A 20,557-nucleotide genomic window follows, 5' to 3' on the forward strand; every position below is an offset into this window, starting at 1 on the left:
AACCCTCAACATTTAAGAAGCATTTTAGATGAGCACTTGAAACACCATAGCATACAAGGCTACGGACCAAATGCTGAAAATGGGATTGGAATAGAAGACTGTTTGATGGCCAGCACAGTCAAGATGGACTGAAGGGCCTATTTCTGTGCTGTAAAACTTTATGACTCTAAGATTCTTAAGAAATCTTCCTGACTCATTTGTTGCAGTTTTTGAAAACTTATCTTTGGACAACACAAGAGGGATCTTTTTAATTTTTGACAAGAGTGCACAAGTGATGATGATGGGTTGACTGCCCATTACACATTGTTGTTAACTCTGGTTGGATGCATTCCCGGGAGTTTTATCACATGAGCTCCCTTATCCAGCCATCTTACCCCTTGGCTCCCATATTGCCCACCCAACATGTCCTTCCTCCCAATGCACTGCCTTCCCACAACTATTAGGAAACAAACAATCTTTTTGCCATCCTAAAGCATGATTCTTGACTGTCAAGTCTAACAAACCTGTTCTCTAATATCTAATTTACTTTATCTTAAACACTGAAGATGCTGAGAGGTTGTTTCCCCTTGTGGGAGAGTCTACAATCAGAGAGCATAATCATTAGAGTGAAGGGTCGTCCGTTTAAAACAGAGAGGTGGCGGAATTTCTTCTCTCAGAGGGTAGTGAATCTGTGGAATTCTTTACCGCAGAGGGCTGTAGGCATTGGGTTGTTAGGTATGTTCAGGGCTGAGATAGACTGATGTTTCATCAGTTAGGGAATCAAGAGTTATGGGAATAAGGCGGGAAAGTGGGATTGAGGATTATCACATCAGATCAGTCAGTGATCTCATTGAATGCAGAGCAAATTCGATGGGCCGAATGGCCTACTTCAGCCCCTACATCTTATGGAAGGGAAGTTGTTATCTGGGTCAGGTGGTATCTCTGCCTCTAATGCAAAGCCCAGCACCACAGCTCACCAGGAACAGTGACTATTTTGTACATTCTTTGAAGAGAATGTGGAACTCAGCGCAAACAAATCAGCCATGATCTTATTGGCTGGTGGAGCAGGTTCAATGGGCTGAACAGCCAATTTCTGCTCCTATTTTGTATGTACCCCATATCAGATCAATCAGCGATCTCATTAAATGGCAGAGTAAACTCGATGGGCCGAATGGTCTACTTCTGCCCCGACATCTTATGGAAGGGATTATCCAAATGCATTCGTTACTAAAATTGCACAACATGGTTTCAACAAACTGCATTTTTAATCGTGTACACGAGTGCCGACACAAAGGCCCAAGTGAAGCATGGTTGAAAGTAGTGAGGAGCTACAGTAAAAATTCCAGTCACTGACAATGGAACGTGTTGGGTATAGCTGTCAATGTGAATCCATTCATCAGGTACAGGTTAGACTTGATGTGGAGAAAATGATTCCACTTGTGGGTAAATCCAAACTCAGGGCCATAAATAGAGCAGTTACTGCAGGGAAATTAGGAGAACTTCCTTTCCCAGGGAGCGGCTAGAATGTGGAACTCACTATAACAGGAAGTAGTTGAGATAGATAGCTGGAGATGTTTTCAAAAGGAAACTAGGCAAGAACATGAGAGCAAAGGGAATAAAAAGATAAGTTGGACACCTGCGATGAACTTGATGGCAAGGAAGGATGCTCATTGCAGTGTAGATATCAACAGGCATAGACTGGTTGGGCCGAATGGCTGTACACTCCAAGTAAAATTTGATGTAACTTTAAGGGATTGGCTGGGTACAGATGTAAATGTCTAATATCCACACACCAGCTTCCAAAAATCCTGTGGGTAAAATGCAATTACCACGGATGTTCAGAAAGTATCATCATAACATTAAATGGCATTTTAGCTAATCTACAAATTCGACATCCCTTTTCTATAACATACTCAAACACGGCAACTTTCAATGGAGCATGTCATTGTCAGCTTCCTCATCAATATGAATATTTTTACACAATCGCATTTACATATGAACAGTAACAAAATATTAGCCCTGATTGTTCATCAGACACGTACAAAGATTCAGGGAGGCGTAAGGTATCTTACACCTGCAGGTTCAAAACTATGACTGGATTGATTTTTATTTTACTTTCCTTATGAGAAAAAGAGACCAAATATGTAATGAATTTGTAATTTAGCCCATTACTGAACTATATGCTTATGTCAAATTTTGGTGCTGTTTTTTAGTTCCATCTTTTCGATCCAGAAGAATTGAAAAGAAACTTTTGTCTTCTTTAGCTCTACCCCGCCTCCCCACCCCAGGAAGAAAATCACCTAGAGATGCTGCAGTTTTGTCCAATGAACAATCGTCCTTGTATATAAAGTCCCATCCTTTGCCTCTTTTCCAGATCTCCATTGTCTCCTATATCAGTTATGGTATCTAAAGCAGACCCTTGTCTCATTTGTCTGTTAATGCTTCATCCTGAGCCATTTTCTTGGAAGCTTTTGCTCTGTCGCTGCCTTCCATCCTCGGAGGAGTGGGGGGTGGGGACAGGGACAGGGAAAGGGACGGGGTGAGGCAGGTCCCAATTTTACCTCAGCCAGAATGGCAACCCACAGTGGTTAGCACTGCTGCCTCAGTGTCAGGGATCCAGATTCAATTGCCGGCTTGGGTCACTGTCTGTGCAGAGTCTGCAGTTCTTCCCATGTCTGCGTGGGTTTCCTCCCACAGTCCAAAGATGTGAATTGGCCATGCTAAATTCTGCCTCTGTGTGCTCAAAGAAGATGGTAAGAAGTCTCACAACACCAGGTTAAAGTCCAACAGGTTTATTTGGTAGCAAATACCATAAGCTTTCGGAGCGCTGCTCCTTCATCAGATGGAGTGGAAATGTGCTCTCAAACAGGAGCAGCGCTCCGAAAGCTAATGGTATTTGCTACCAGATAAACCTGTTGGACTTTAACCTGGTGTTGTTAAAACTGTTACTGTGTTCAAAGAAGTGCCAGAATGTGGCGACTAGGGGATTTTCACAATAACTTCATTGCAGTGTTAATGTAAGCCTACTTGTGATACTAATAAATAAACTTATTATCCCCCCCAGTGGTGGTGTTATTCTGAACCACACAAGCCATCTAATCAGCCCAACTTATTCAGATCAGTTTTTCCCAGTTCTGTGTTAGGTTCAAAGAACAAAGAAAATTAAAGCACAGGAACAAGCCCTTCGGCCCTCCAAGTCTGCACCAATCATGCTGCCCATCTGAACTAAAACCCCTTACCCTTCCAGGAACCATATCCCTCTATTCCCATCCTATTCATGTATTTGTCCAGATGCCCCTTGAAAGTTACTTAAGGACTTCAGAGGTGGAAACCGAGAGTGCTCGCTTGGACTGGCCAGTATGGTTATATGCGAATGATGAGGCACATAGCAAAACACCATATTCACAAAGCTCATGGCAAAACAGGAACCGTTTAGATGTTGGCACTTACCCAACACCTTGGTCACTCTGCAATTTAGATGTAAATAATGGCAAGTGCCATTAACCTCACGGTTACTTTTGCATCAAATTGTAACCCATTAGAACATGCTTCCCTCAGTTTTATCTGAACCAACCTCTTTTTGATGCTGTCTTCTAAATGGAAATCTACTAATTCTTCCAACTGACACTTATCTTTCTTGTGTCCCAATTTCTGAGGGATACGTCCTGCCCAAGATTTAACACAAGGTGCTGGATGTTAAGCCTCTCAGTTGCAGTCCAGTAATAATAGACAATGCAAGTCCAACTTCTTCACAAGCTCACTTTATTCTCTTTTACAACTCCACATACATACACCCAACACGCAGTGCCACCTGTCACCCCTTTATATATCCTGGTGAGTCACTATTAAACAATTAACATACAAATTAGGTCTAAAGTGGAAGGTTGCAGTTAATCCATTCCTAACACTGGATATTCATGGAATCGGTGAGACTCCATGGAGCTTAGTAAATGGTGATGCGGAACCCCAGGCTGATTCCTGGGATGGCAGGTCCGTCATATGAGGAGAGACTAAGTCGGTTAGGATTATATTCATTGGAGTTTAGAAGAGTGAGAGGGGAGCTCACAGAAACTTATAAAATTCTAACAGGGTTAGACAGGGTAGGTTCAGAAAGAATGTTCCCAATGGTGGGGCGTCCAGAAATAGGGATCACAGTTTGAGGATAAGGGGTAAACCTTTTAGAACTGAGCTGAGGAGAAATTTCTTCACCCGGAGGGTGGTGAATCTGTGGAATTCACTACCGCAGAAAGTAGTTGAGGCCAAAACATTGAAGAAATTAGATCTAGCTCTTGGGGCTAAAGGGATCAAGGGATATAAGGGGAAGGGGGTATCGGGATATTGAATTTGATGATCAGCCATGATCAAGGTGAATGGTGGAGCAGGCTCAAAGGGCCGAATGGCCTACTCCTGCTTCTAGTTTCGATGTTAACCCTGTTTCCAACAAATCCAATGTTTGCCAACGGGAAAGGGATGGGGGACTTGAGTCAGTCAGGCAGGAAACCCAAATTGACCACGGTATCTGAAACTAGTGCTGAGTTTAAACAGATGTCCTTTTGGCAAGGACTTACCCCATAGCATAGTCATCACAAATACATGGAGTACATATAAAGTTGGAGCAGAAATTGTCCATTCAGCCCATTGGACCTGCTTCACCAGTCAATAGGATCATGGCTGATCTGTTTGTGCTGAGTTCCACATTCTCTTCTACCCCCGAAAACCTTTAATTCTGTTGCCTAACAAGAAATAATTTATCTACCTCTGCCTTAAAAATATTCAATGACCCAGCCCCCACCACCTTCTGAGCCGCAAATATCTTCTGAGAGAAAATAATTCTTATTTCTGCCATAAAAGGGTGACCCACTATCTTTAGTTCTGGACTCACCCACAAGAGAAAATTTCCTTGCCACATCCACCTTCTCAAGATCATTCAGGGTCTTCTCTACTTCAATCTAGACACCCCCTCGCTCTTCTAAACTCCAGTGGAAACAAGCCCAGCCTGTCCAACCTTTCCTCATAAGACAACTTGTTCATTCCAGGTATCATCTAGTAAACCTCCACTGAACCCCTCCAACACACTTACATCATTCCTTAAATAAGGAGACCAAAGCTGCACAAAATATTTGAGATGTGATCTCATCAAGGCCCTGTATGACTGAAGCATAATATCCTTACTTTTATGTTCAGTTCCTCTTGTAATTAAGGATAGAATTCCATTTGCCTTCTTGATTATGTGCTGTACCTGTATATTAACTTTTTGTCTCATACACTAGAACACCCAGGTCCCTCTGAACCTCAGAATTCTACAGTTGTTCTTTTTTTAAGGAATGCCTTGTTTTTTATTATTCTTTCCACCTAAATGAACACAATTCACATTTTCCTATGTAAGCATTCTCTAAAGGTGGATAAGCTCTGTTTAGGTGTCAAGGTCTGAAATTTTATAAATACCCCACTCTTTAAACATGAAAAGACAGGCTTAAATTGTCAATGAGAGTTAAGAAAAGAAATACTATGTGCTAGACTACTTTGATTGACAGGCTATCTGGTATAGGCTAGAAAAATAAACATCTGCTTCTGTAGTTTCCATAGAGGTCTTTGTTGACATTCCCAAGGTAATTATTATTTCATTGTGACTGTTTGGTTGAGTTTCAAAAGCTACAATTATCTCAGCAGGGGTTGAGTTCACAGAATGATTGACAGTTTAAATAGACTATTAAAGGATTAGCTGCCTTTATGGGAAATCTGAGTAGAAGTTTGTTTTCATAAGAGAATAACAAATTCAGATTTGAAAGATTAGAATAGATTTCATGAGTGGGAGATTTCTGTTCCCACTATCAAGTGTATATGAATGAAAGCTGTATTGGATTATTAGAAGTTTTTTTTTCATCCCCACATGGTTCCTGAGATCCCTGAAGGATACTGGCTGAGTGGCTAATGAGAAGGTGTGGGATATAGGAGCCATGGGGTATGACGGGACATGGGAGTATGTGGGGGCATGTGATGGTATGGTGAGACCATGGAGGTATGGGATGCGAGTGGGGGAGGGGCCATGGATGGGTAGGTTGGGGAGGTGGAAGGATGTAAGTACTGAGGGATAGAGTTTATAACAGCTGCTAAAACAACTGGGATATAGACCCAGAGAACCAAGGTGGGCCTTCTAACCAGCCTGCTTCAGCACATGCCCGCCTTCATGGCCACCTGCAACCTGCCTCCAGAGTCAGTGGGCCCAACTCTGCCCCATCCCCATCTTCCTGGAGTGAAAATTAGATCTAATGATGGCCTTCAAACCAATGTGAGTCAGGAAATTTGCTGCCTCAGTAATGAAATCTAGCCTGTGATCTCAATGCAATAAATACATTCAGAGAATTAATGTATTAGTTAGGAGTGGCACAGTGGCTAGCACTACTCCCTCATTGTGCCAGTGGCCCGGGTTCAATTCCGGCCTTAGCTAACTGTGTGGAGTTTGTCCATTCTCCCTGTGTCTGCAAGGGTTTCTTCTGGTGCTCCAGTTTCCTCCCACACTCCAAAGATGTGCAGGTTAGGTGGATTGTCCATGCTAAATTGCCCCTTAGTGTCCTAAAATGTGCAGGTTAGATGGATTAGCCATGGGAAATCTTTGGATTACGAGGTTAGGGCAGGGAAGAGGGTCTGTGTCAGGTATTCTATCAGAGAGTCAGTGCACAGAGGGGCCAAATGGCCTCTTCTACCCTGTAGCAATTCTATGATGAATGCTCTGGTAAGCAGAATTTCAAAACTAAATTCTTCTCAGTGGAGACCATTAGCTTTATATCTGTCACATAAGCCTCTCTTCACTCTTGAGCCAATTCCCTCTACAAGCGTTCTAATCCCACCACTTCTCCACACCATGGCCAGACAGGGAAAGAATCGACTAATGGTTTAAAACATTTCTAGAAGCATATGAGTAAAAAGTATGCATCAAACAAGCATCTTTTCAGGCTAACCTGCACAATTGGAATAACCCCAGGGTTCTCCAGAATGCTTACTTACACCCTTCCAGAATCTGACATTGGCTTGTCTGGTCTGGTAAGCAGTCCAGTGTTGTCTGCCTCCAGCCTAACTAATTGATGAAGTATCCAACTGTAACTCAGGCTAAACTGAAATGGCTTTCAAACATTACTTGTGTGGAATAGAAACATTGCCAGTTGGGTCAAGTGGGCTGCATTTGTGCTGTAACTATTTCACGATGCAATGAATCAGAGTTTATCACAGAAGTGCACAGCCTGTTCCACTGGTTCATTTCTCTCTGGGTAAAGAATCATCTCCTCACATTACGTGAAACGATTCTTCCCAATGGTCTCAGAATTACAGGGAAAGCGACTTCCGTTTTATCTTTTTATTGATTATAAATTAATGTGAGGAGCTTTTGAATTCAGGCCAATTAGGGAAATAAGGTATGAAGATTCATCTCTGAACCCCCTTAGGTGATGGAAATTAGCCCAAGAGGAGACTCTAGACTTGATGGATATGGTGAAGGTCCTGCTCCTTGTATGGGGTGAGTTCCATTCCAGCTAGAAACATGGCCAGCTCTCACCTGAAGGAAATCAACATTCACCACACGAAATCACCAAATCAGCATTCATCACACGAGCTGCCAATATATTCCAACGGCCCACTAACCTGTGGGAAAAAAACATCTCCTGACATCTAACCTATCTATGGCCTCACAGAAGGTTTACCAGGAAAAGGTTGAGGGCTCAATCTATTTATATCTTGAGACAGTATGTGGAAGACTCCTCTTGTAGCTTCTTGCAAGATAGCTAACTGTAGCAAGGTGAATGCTTTTTGCAAAGGGCTGTTGTCTCAGTTTGACAGCATAGTTATTTGGTGTCCTCCAATCTGACCTGAAGATCTTGGTCATTTGATGCTGATTGCCTCTTTTTGTCCAACTCACTTTGTATGTGGCAGTTGACCAAATGAGGAACGATGTTTGGATAATGTCTCAGTCGGGGCTTTCCTCAACCTTTGAATGATTTATAAAACATTACAGCTAGGGTGGCCATTTCCAAATTTCCAAAAAGGAGGACAAAGATGGCAGCCACGCATGCGCACTGCTGCACATGGCCCCACGAAAGATGGCCACTGCACGTGCGCACCGCTGCATATCGCATCCAATTAAGATGGCGGCCGTTCATGCGGAGCTGAACATTGGAGCTGTGGCCTGACTCGGTGCAAACATGACATCGGGAAACTCTTTTTCGGGGTTTGGGCTTGTACAACATGCTTATAAAGCCTTCCTCATCACCCTCCAGATTCATCGCTCCCTGATCTCCGCCATTTTTCTCTTACCATTTATCAATACGAGAGATAAACCCTGATCTGCCTCCCCATGACTCGCACTGCGCATGTTTAAATCGACGCGCAGCTCCGCCTTCCCTCATTCGATCCGATTGGCAGTCCCACTCCTCTTCCTATTGGCCCGGTGCTGCCGTCAACCAGTACCCGGGCATTGTGACCCAAAAAAGGAGGAGAAATTAACGTCCGGCTCGAGGTGGCGCCGGATGGAGGACAGAGCGCTCAAAAGCCAGACTGTCCGGCCTAAAGCCGGACTTCTGGCCTCCCTAATTACAGCACAGAAGAAAACCATTTGGCCCATTTTTCCTGTGCCAACTCTTTGATAGAGATATCCAATTAATCTCACTCCCCTTCTCTTCCTCATTGTCCTGCACACTTCTTTTCCCTTCAAGCATTTACCCAATTACCTTTCAAATGTTACTCTTGAATTTGCCTCCGCCACTCCTTCAGGCAGTGCCTTCCAGATCACAGCAATTCAAGAATGATTCTTTATGTTGCCTCTGGTTCTTCTGTCAGTCACCTTATACTGGTGTCCTCTGATTACCAACCCCTCTGCCACTGGAAACAGTTTCTCCTTATTTACTCCATCAGAACCATTCATGATTTGGAATGCCTCTATCAAATCCCCTTTTAACCTTCTCTGCTCCAAGGAGAGTAATCCAACTTTTCCATTCTCTCCAAATAACTGCTACCATTCCAGTCAATCTTCTCTATACCCTCTCCAAGGTCTTGACATCCTTGCTAAAGTGTGCTGACCACAATAAATCATTTCCCTTGCATCTGAAGCTCACTGCTAACTAACCCAGTTTTCTCTTTCTAACATCACTTACCCTTGGAGTTGTTTATTGTTGGACTGTGTTTGACTCAGTATCGCCCCATTACTTGGAAATCAGCTCATCTGGCAAAAGTAAGGCCTCATATGCATCAAAGTCCCTTGACCCAACTATGGCAAGGAATTCTAAAAGGACACCGTCCCTAGTTTATTTATTAGTGTCACAAGTAGGCTTACTGCAGTGAAGTTACTGTGAAAATGCCCTAGTCGCCATACTCCGGCCCTGTTTGGGTACACTGAGGGAGGATTTAGCATGGCCAATTAATCAGCACATCTTTCGGACTGTGGGAGGAAACCAGAGGAAAACCATGCAGACACAGGGAGAACGTACAGACTCTGCACAGACAGTGACCCAAGGCCAGGAATTGAACCCGGGTCCCAGGCGTTGTGAGAGGCAGCAGTGCTAACCACTGTGCCACTGTGTCAGTGATTATCTTTGGCTCTGTGACAACAGGAGTCCCTTAAATGGATGTTAAACGTCATTGTATTGATGAAGATGACAGTACTCAAGGTAAGTAATCTAGCATTACTCTACGGGCACTAATCTATGCTTAAAGCCGCCTTGACAAGACGCTCATCTGCACCCCCAAAATAATCCTTGTTGGAAGAGCACTTTCTAGGGGTGTTCTGCCACTACCTCACTAACAAGCTAACACTCCTATAAAAACAGGCTAACACCTCCCTATCTAGACTCTAAAACAAAAATTTCTTCCAGTACATTTTTTTTTAATTGGCTGTCTGTCATTTTACACAGGAAGATACCAGGGATTAACGTTTATGCCCAGATGCCCAATGAAAAGGAGCAAGAGATGATAAGTCCAGTCAGCCAAATTGAGGGCATTTCCACCATCACCCCAAGTGAATTAACCAGGCCAGAGGAATTCACTGACGATGACCATGACACACAGAATTTAGGTAAATCAAGTAAGATAACGATAAATTCCACACAATACACACACACACACACACACACACACACAAGCTAAAGAAAAAACATTGCTTATTTGTTCAGGAATTCGTTTATTTTATATTCAAATTTTCCATCATTTTCCCACCCACCGCTCCCGCATTAAGTTTCCGCTGTGAATCAGTGATGGTGGCTTCAGGACTTAGCTTCAGGCCTCAAGATGATGACTCAACATCATTTGAGGATAGATGCATTTATAGATCAGAGCTTCTTTAACCTGTACAATGTTATTAGGCACAGTAAGAAGTCTCACAACACCTGGTTAAAGTCCAACAGGTTTATTTGGAATCACGAGCTTTCGGAGCGCTGCTCCTTTCTCAAGTGAACTCACCTGATGAAGGAACAGCGCTTCGAAAGCTCGTGATTCCAAATAAACCTATTGGATTTTAACCTGGTGTCGTGAAACTTCTTACTGTGCCCACCCCAGTCCAACTCTGGCATCTCCACATCAATGTTATTAGGAAAAAGGGGGTGCACAGGAGCAAGTAGGACCCCCTGGAAATTGATAACAGCCGAAGAAAATAAGGAAACATCGACACGTTCATCAGTGCCGACATCAGTATTTACCTTAGAGGATGACTTTAGCATAAAGGCAAAATACTGCGGATGCTGGAAAATCTCGTCAGGTCTAACAGCATCTGTGAAGAGAGAATAGAGCCAACGTTTAGAGTCAGAAGGAGCTGCGTCACATCTGAACTTTAGCATGATGGACATCCCAAAGAAACCAGTATTGAGTTAAATTCAGCAAAATTCATGTAAACTAAACAACAACAACAATGGAAATAATGGCACCAAATAATGACAAAATCCCTGGATCGAATTTTTAAGGGAAGTAAGTGAGAACTTTGCAGTTGACCCGACTATAATCTTCCAAAGGGGAAACTGTTCCTTTAGAATGGTAGTTTCATTCCACTATTTAAGAAAGGTAAGACTCAAATGGGGGAAACCAGGGAATTATAGATTAGTTAGCCTAACATCTGTAATTGGGAAATTACTGAAGTCTATAATGAAGGATGTAATGACTGAGCATTTTCAGCTGTTCAGAGACAGTGATTTGTAAAGAGTAGCTCATGCTTGATGAACCTGACTCGAGTATTTTGAAGAGGTGACTGAAGTCTGCTTCTTAGGCAGCCCCCCCAGGATTGAGGATGACTGAAGTGGTGGACTGGGGAATGTCCATGGATGCTCGCTATTTACCTGGTCTTCCAAAGTCCCTCATAAGATACTGTTAGCTTGATTTGAAGCTCATAGAATTGAAGATGAATTATTGGCATGGTTAGGGGATTGACTGAGCAAAAGACAGAGTAATGCATATTTACTCGAATTAACAGGAGGTAACAGGGCCCACAGCACCACGGACCCGGGTTCGATTCCCGGCTTGGGTCACTGGAGTCTGTACATTCTCCCCGTGTCTGCGTGGGTTTCCTCCGGGTGATCCAGTTTCCTCCCACGGTACGAAAGACGTGCCGGTCAGGTGCATTGGCCATGCTAAATTCTCCCTCAGTGTGCCCGAACAGGCGCTGGAGTGTGGCAACTAGGGAATTTTCACAGTAACTTCATTGCAGTGTTAATGTATGCCTACTTGTGACACTAATAAATAAAATTAAATTTAAAAATGACTGGTGGTACCCTGCAAGGATCAGTGACAGGGTTTCAATTATTCACCGGTTTTATCAATGGCTTAGACGATAGAATAAAAAGCCTCATATCCAGATTAGCACAAAGATAGCTGGCTTTGAAATCAGTGTAAACATTAGCATCAAATTACAAAGAGATAGTAACAGATGAAAAGAATGGCCTAAACTGTGGCAGATAGATTTCAATGTAAGATCATCCACTTTGGACCTAAGTAGGAAAGGACAGGTCACTTTCTCAATGATGACAAGCTAGAATCAGCAGAGATCAAAAAAGATTTGGAGTTTTATGTAAATGGATTATAAAAATGTCACAAACACCAGGCACAGGAAGGCTTCTGGAATGCTAACCTTTCTATCTTGAGGATTCAAATATCAGGCGATGTAAGTTATGCTACAGCCATATAAAGCTCTGGTTAGATTACACCTGGGGAGGGATTTCCAGAGTTCCCACCCAGCCATCTAATAGGTTGTTGGAGAACACACCCCGCCAATCACGGCAGTCACACAGCCATTGACTGCTTTAAGGGGTGTTAATTAGTTGGAGGTTAGACTTTGACCCTTCACTCAGGCTGCAGAGAGCTGGCAGCCAATCCGATTCAGCTGTTCACTCTGTAACCCCAGCAGCGCCATTGGCTGCAGTGGACAAGCAGTCCCCAGCTTCTAAGTCCTGGAGTCGAGAACCAAATAGGTATGGAGGCAGAAGGGGTTCTCACACGACAAAGGGACGGGGAGATGGGGAGAGGATCCTGATGGAAAGGCCAGGGGTGGCAGAGGGAGCACCTGCAGGGGCTAACCTTGGGAGTGGGTCCATGATGTGGAAAAGTGGCCCTTCAGGATGGCCCTCAGTCCTCTTCCCCACCCGTGACATGAGCAAGCTGGCATGCTGGACTTACCCCTAGCTGACCTCCTTCTGTCAACTTCAAAATTGAAGGCATCAGTTGGGGGCGAAGGTGGGCGGGCTGCCCTAGTAATTAAGCAGATAGGACGGGGTGGCAGACAGGGTGGGGTGGCAGGCAGGACGGGGTGGCAGGCAGGACGGGGTGGCAGGCAGGATGGGGTGGCAAGCTGGTGGGTGGGGAAGACCACTTGGGCAATCTCAATGCTTGCAAAGTCAACAGGCAACCAGACGATTCTGCTCCTGGAATACTGTGAGCAATGCTGGGCATCACATCTTAGGAAAGATAGATTGGACCTTGGAGGGAATGCAATATGTATTGAACTGAATGATGACTAGACAACAAGGGTTAAATTACAATGGGAAATTGCATAAATGGATGCATCTCCTGGAATTTATAAGGTTAAAGGGAGCTTTGATCAAAGTCTCAAAGCTATTGCGGGAAGGATAGCTAGAGAAAATATTTCTGTGGATTTGGGATTCTAGGATTAGAGACCATAGTCCAAAAGTTAGAAATAGACCTTTTTTAAAAGTAAAGTTTATTTATTAGTCACATGTAAGCTTACATTAACACTGCAGTGAGGTTACTGTGAAAATTCCCTCGTCGCCACACTCCGGCACCTGTTCGGGTACACTGAGGGAGAATTTAGCACGGCCAATGCACCTAACCAGCCCATCTTTCGGACTGCGGGAGGAAACCGGAGCACCCGGATGAAACCCATGCAGACACGGGGAGAATGTGCAAACTCCACAGAGACAGTGACCCAAGCCGGGAATCGAACCTGGGTCCCTGGTGCTGTGAGGCAGCAGTGTTAACCACCCATGCTTTCAGGTCTGTTTAGGTCAGATCCTATCAGGATTGTTATGAAACAATCCTACTATTGAGGGGCCGTAGAAGTTTGGAACTCTCTTCCGCAGACAACAATTAATTCCAAAGCAAGTGCATTTTAAAACTCGGATTGATCATTTTTCTTTCCTAACCAAAGTTATTAAGTAAGAAGTCTCACAACACCCGATTAAAGTCCAACAGGTTTATTTGGAATCACGGGCTTCCAGAGCGCTGTTCCTTCTTCCGATGAGTGGAGGTGGGTTCACAAACACGGCATATATAGACAAAGACACAATTGCAAGATAAGTACAGATTGGAAAGTTCCACACGCATGAGGACAGCCTCAACCGGGATCTTGGGTTCATGTCACACTACTTGTAACCCCCACCATACTGCCTGGGTTTGCAAAATCCTAACTGTCCTGGATTGAGAAAATTCACACCTTTTAAAAATCTGTGATTCTCCGTCTCTCCATGCACACTGTTCGTACCTGTAAAGATTTGATTACCTGTAAAGGCTCGCATTCCAACCGTTCTTCACATTCTAATCTGTAATTATCTTTCAATTGTGTCTTGGCCTATATTTGTGGTGTTTGGGAACCGACCTCCACTCACCTGATGAAGGAGCAGCGCTCCGAAAGCTCATGATTCCAAATAAACCTGTTGGACTTCGGTGTTGTGAGACTTGTTACCGTGCCCACCCCGGTCCAACGCCGGCATCTCCACATCAAAGTTAATAAGGGATATGGGGCAAAGGCGGGGATAAAGATGTAGGTTGTAGATCAGCTGTGAGATCATTGAATGACAGGACAAACTCAAGGGGTGAACTGGCCAATTCCTAGATGTTCCTGGAGTAACAGTGGTGGTGGTAGGCATGACTTTCTCTTTGAAATTTCACCCCCAATTTCCTGGCTCCTCACCTGAAGCAATTGATTCATTCTGGGGCCTGATGTCTGGGCTCTGATGCTCTGGCCACTCTTCAGGCAGCAACCTAGCCAAATAAAAGTCAGCCGGGGGAAGCATCACATCCAATCCATAACTCGATGCCCGCAGCGGCTATGCATTTTCCAAACGACACTATGTACCGGAGCAAGAATCCCAGTCAGTACCAAGAGGTCAGGTAACTCGACACAGCTAGTGGAGGGCACCCACACATTGGACAGAATTACATTCAGTCTGATGAATAAACGTCACACCTACCAACCATTCTGATATCTTAAGTGGTTTGAGTAATGTAGGCCGTCCAGTTGTGAAATCATGGTTTGTTAATGTTATCTATCTATAATGAATGGAAACACTGCTCTCTCAGCAACCTCCCAAAGCTATTTTATTGTTAGCATGGATTCCTCATTTATATTTAAGAATTTTCTGGTTGCAATGCGGTCTGGACAGCAATCTGTGGCCACTCTGAATTTTCCGGATCCTTCCTCAATGATTGATGTTTATCCTGAGTTAACTGATGTGTTGCCCAACACACAAGAAGGAAAGACAGTGTATTTTTTTGGAGGGCGGGGGGGGGGAGGCAATGATTCCACTGATACACATTCTGCGGCCCCCAACACCCTGACTGAATCCAAAATGGTGGACGGAAGCCTCAGGACTTGACTGTGACTGCTGACATGTGGCACTGCTAAAGTTGATAGTCCCCCCCAGAGGCAATATGGAGATGACTCCTCACCTTGAATTTCAATGTTTTGTGTTTTTAAACCAAAACGTGGCTGGAAGAGAAATAAAAAAGGTCCAGTTTTATTAGAGTGTGGCACAAGCCTGACAAAGTCGGGCTCCTGTTAATGCCTCGAGTGATGCCCCTGTGGCAAATTGTCGTGTTACTGCTGGCTTCAAGGCGGAGCGAAAGCTGCAGGCAAATGAAATGTAAATGTGTCTTGCAGTGCTCTGAGCAGCCTTATTCACCATGTTGGAGGGACCGCAAGGGAGGAATGGCCATTGCGTGCACCTGGTGAGTTCTGGGGCCATTCTCCCACCCCCAATATCTTTTTACTTTATTTTATTGCAGCTACATTTTTATTTCAACGTGCATCATCTTGCCATCAGATTCTTGGGGGGCGGAATTTTGTTTTAAAAATGACACATGTTTTCTGTCACTATGTCCTGCAAAAAAATTCTATTGTTTTATGGTTTCACCCTCATTGTCTTTCTGTGTGTGTTGGCGTGTCTGTTGACGTTTGTGTGTGTCTTGGCATCTGCATTGGCATGTGTGTTGCCATGTGTGTGCGTGTTGATGTGTGCGTGCTTTGGCATCTGTGATGGCATGTGTGCTGCCATGTGTGTGCATGTTGATGCGTGCATGTGCGCGTGCTTTAACATCTGCAATGGCATGTGTGTTGCCATGTATGTGTGCGTTGGCATGTGTGTGTGTGTGTGTTTGTGAAAATCTGTCGCCTGTAGCAACAAATATTTCGAGGGGAACAATTATCTGAGGCTTCCAAGAAAAATGGGACATCCTGAGGTTGTGAGAGGCATTGTATATAAATGCTCGTTCTGTCTTCCTTAAAGTAAATACTAAAACCAACTTCTCATTACGACTGTGATTATCAAGTTGTTGAAGTTGATTCTAAAGGTATTTGCCGGACAGGATTAAAAATCCTGACTTACAGGGGATTCAGGTAAGTGGGGCATTTTGGGTAAGTGGGGCATTTTGGGTAAGTGGGGCGTTTTGGGTAAGTGGGGCATTTTGGGTAAGTGGGGCATTTTGGGTAAGTGGGGTGTTTTGGGTAAGTGGGGCATTTTGGGTAAGTGGGGCGTTTTGGGTTTGCCCCAATCTTAGCCATTATGGTATCAGGTCTGAGAGTTCCTAGGGGTCAGGGGCACCGAACTAAAATGGCCCAAGAATAATGGAATCACTTTTCAGATGTCTGAATGTCAAAGCTCGCTCGCATTGCCTCACTACATCACATTGGTCCCAGAGGTCATACATATCTATCATCAGAATACCAAACTAAGCCATTGGCCCATTGTGCCTGCCAGACTGAGTCCCTCTTCAGGAGGTATCCACTACAATTCCAGTTTTCTTGGTCTTTCCCTGATTTTTTATTTAAAGATTTGCTCCTTAAATATTGTGATGAACTTGGTTTCAATAGCCACTTATAGAAAAAATCCTTTATCTTCACTTTCTTTTGTATGTACAAATTGCCTCTTACTTCCCATTTTATACCTATACAACAGTAATTTGCTCTTGTACAGCACCTTTACGTAAGGAAAACATTGCATGATGTTTCACAGCAGGGCAGCACACTGACACAGTGGTTAGCTATGTTGCCTCACAGCGTCAGGGATCTGGATTCGATTCCCAGCTTGGGTGACTGTCTGTGTGGAGTCTGCACATTCTCCCAATGTCTGCATGGGTTTCCTCCGGGTACTCCGGTTTCCTACCACAGTCTGAAAGACATGCTGATTAGGTGCATTGGCCTTGCTAAATTCTCCCTCAGTGTACCCGATCAGGCACCGGAGTGTGGCGGCTAGGGGATTTTCACAGTAGCTTCATTGCAGTGTTAATGCAAGCCTACTTGTGACACCAGTAAATAAACTTTAAACTTTAAAACAGCAGTACAAAAGATGGGTGGATTTTCACATGCCGTGTTTGTGAAACCTACCTCTCCACTTACCTGATGAAGGAGCAGCGCTCCGAGAGCTCGTGGAGCTCGGGGAGAACGTGCAGACTCCCCACAGACAGTGACGCAAGCAGGAATCGAACCCGGGTCCCTGGCCCTGTGAGGCAGCAGTTGCTAACCACAGTATCACTGTGCTGCTACTATTTAAAATACAATCAATAACAACAGGGATCATATACAAGCCTGTCAACAAATATAGAAACCTGAGTGTGAAAAATAATTCAATAAAAGCTAGAGTTGGCTTATCTTTAAACACTAAAGCTAGTCAAATCACTATTTGGCCTATCTATTGAATGATAGAGGAGGCTATGTGAGTGCCGCGTGTATAATATTACTAATGGTGATTATCCCCTGTATCTATTGCAGTTGTGTGTTCTTCACATTTGACTTTCATGAGCTGATTTGAAATTCATTTCAAGTCTGTACCTCACGGAAGCAGATTTATAAGAGACAACAAATTGCTCAGAAATTCTCATCATCATATTTGTTAAATCAGAAACCACTCACCTGTATTTATCGCATTATGCGAGGTAGTGCATCTCCAACGTAAAGAAGACAGGAAATTCCAACCCCAGTTTCTAAAACCTTGTCAGTAGGAGTCATTTTGATTAGAACAATCACAGCACAGTGGTTAGCACTGCTGCCTCACAGCTCCAGGGACCCGGATTCGATTCCCGGCTTGGGTCACTGTCTGAGCGGAGCCTGCACACTCTCCCTGTGTCTGTGTGGGTTTCCTTCGGGTGCTCCAGTTTCCTGCCTCAAGTCTGGTTAAGTGCATTGGCCTTGCTAAATTCTCCCTCAGTGTACCTGAACAGGCACCGGAGTGTGGCGACTAGGGGATTTTCAGAGTAACTTTATTGCGGTGTTAATGTAAGCCTACTTGTGACACTAATAAATAAACTTAAACAATCAATTCACCTATCACGCGCTGGTCACCTTCAGCGTGCTTGAAGGGACACTGCATGGTGTACAATGTTGAATCAAGACAGTGGCCAATGGGGTTATGAGAAGCATCTACCTTCTAAAATTTCCACATGTTGCAATACAAAAAAACTTTATGCCATTCAACACATTCCAACAACAACTTGTGTTTGTATAGCTCCTTACACTTAATAAAATGTCACAAAGCACTTGGTCTACAACTTGGTCGAAGAGATGTAGGTTTGAGGACAAGCCTTAAAGGAGGATAACGAGGTGGAGAGATGGAGAGGTTCAGGGAGTGAGTGTGAGAACTTTGGTTGCTGAAGGCACGGCCACCTACAGTGGAGTAACATGGGGAACGCTCAAGAAGCCAGAATTAGGGGAGCACAGATACCTCAAGAGGGTTGTAAGAAGATTAGCTGGATAGGGAGAGATGAGACCATGGAGGGATTTGAAGACATGAAGGATGAGAATTTTGAAATCGGCTTAGCTAGGATCGGATCAGCAAGCACAGGGATGGTATATGAATGGAACTTGGTGCAAGATGTGGTGCAGGAAGTTGAGTTTTGGACGACATCAAGTTTTCAGAGCATGGAAGATCAGTCGGGAATACGCTGGAATACCCAAGTCTAGAGACAAGAAGTAAGACATAGATGAGGCTGCAACTGGGACAGATACGGAATTGGGAGATATTACGGAGGTGGAATTAACCAGTCAGAGTGATAATGTGGATGTGTGATCTCAGGGTCAAATATGACACCAGCATTGCAAACAGTCTGGGTCAGCCTCAGACAGTTCCCAGGAGAGGAGGGAATTACAATAGGGGAAAACACTTCAGGAGTACTTCAAATGGTTGCAAGGCATTTTGCAATATTCTGAGGTTGTGAGAAGCACTATATAAATCCAAATCTTTTCCATTCTCTGTGTCACTGGAGCGGTGAACTATGCATATATCAGAATTAGAGTCCTGAAGGTTAGATGGTAATGGAAACATAGAGCTCCAAAATGCAGGTTCTTACCAATGCAAAGCATGAAATCGTGAAGGTTACATCCAATTTTCCTGGCTTGATAGCTTTATTTTGTCAGTACAAGGACAACAGGAACAAAGGATCCAAATAAACAGGCAGCTCGGTTGGGTCAATGTGTAAACTGTTGACGTCTCTGCACCATCCAAGTGATCAAAGCAACAGAATCTTAATGAAACCTAACCGAACAAAAGCTCTTATTTAAATATTCCACCTGATGCACTATCAATAAGGCGAAAGACTATCGATATGCCAATATAAGTGTAGGCTTTTATTCACAACAGAATCAGGAGCAGATCCCAACAATTAACCGACCTGGACTGAACAAGGGGGAGGAGACAGCCACCTTTATACTAGGTGCTGAGGGGAGGAACCAAACTGGAAGGGGATGTGTCCAGGTATGACAAACACACACAACGGTGGTCCATATAGGACAAAGGCACAACTGAGGTCCACCACATTCACCCCTTCCTTTTAAAAAAACAACACGGGGGTGAAGCGGAAACAATATCACAAGTCCAGACGAACCGGTGGCTTGATCCGTCGTCGCGATCGTCGTAGTGCAGGTCGCAGAGTCGTCCGAGCAGGGAGCGATGTCGGCCCAGGCTCCGTACAGTGAGCGTCGAGAGAAGGCGCTGGGTGGTGTGAAGCGGACCGATCCGTCGTCCCGTCCAGTCGTCGGGTACTGCGTGGCGACGGCTCCGGCGACTCAAGCGAGCTGTACATAGGGGCGAGAGGAATGGGCTGTGGCCCTGGTGGCGTGTGGGGAACAGTGGGAACCGGAGCTGGGGGGTGGGGGGCTGCAACAGGCTCTGGGCACACTACATTGGGGACAGGGACTGAGGGAGGAAGAGGCGTAGCAGTCTCCGAATGGACGACACCAGGGACCGTGGGGCGGAAGGACGTGGTGACCTCCGGGGCACCCGCGGGTGCCAAGTCACGGACAGAAACCGTGTCCTCCCGCCCATCAGGGTACGCTACATAAGCATATTGGGGATTAGCATGGAGCAGTTGGACCTTCTCGACCAAGGGATCTGCCTTATGGGTCCGGACATGCTTCCGAAGCAGGACGGGTCCCGGGGACATCAGCCAATCCGGGAGCGAAGTACCCGAGGAGGACTTCCTGGGAAATGAAAACATCCGCTCGTGAGGGGTCGTATTGGTCGCTGTGCACAAGAGTGACCTAATGGAATGTAATGCGTCCGGAAGGACGTCTTGCCAACGGCTGACTGGAAGGCCCCTAGACCGTAACGCTAATAGAACGGCCTTCCAGACGGTTGCGTTCTCCCGCTCTACTTGACCATTGCCCCTGGGGTTATAGCTAGTGGTACGGCTGGAGGCAACGCCTTTGGCGAGCAGGTACTGCCTCAGCTCATCACTCATGAAAGAGGACCCACGGTCGCTATGAATATAGGCTGGGAAGCCGAACAGGGTGAAGAGCTTGTTCAGGGTCCGAATCACTGTAGCCGTGGTCATGTCCGAGCAGGGGAAGGCAAAAGGGAAACGTGAGTATTCGTCAATGATATTCAGGAAA

At 44.8% G+C, this 20,557-nt stretch overlaps 1 protein-coding gene across 1 annotated transcript in view; it reads left to right on the forward strand.

The window, feature by feature from the left end:
* LOC144500847 (VPS10 domain-containing receptor SorCS1-like) overlaps positions 1-10,924 on the forward strand; it is an 868,860-nt gene extending 857,936 nt beyond the window's left edge. Inside the window, exons 26-27 of the mRNA XM_078224322.1 lie at positions 9,876-10,045; positions 10,917-10,924. Coding sequence (XP_078080448.1) covers positions 9,876-10,045; positions 10,917-10,924 — 178 coding nt within the window. The remainder of the gene's footprint in view (positions 1-9,875; positions 10,046-10,916) is intronic.
* The last annotated feature ends 9,633 nt before the right edge of the window (positions 10,925-20,557 follow it).

This window comes from Mustelus asterias, chromosome 11, assembly GCF_964213995.1.
Source record: "Mustelus asterias chromosome 11, sMusAst1.hap1.1, whole genome shotgun sequence".
Taxonomy (NCBI): Eukaryota; Metazoa; Chordata; class Chondrichthyes; order Carcharhiniformes; family Triakidae; genus Mustelus; species Mustelus asterias.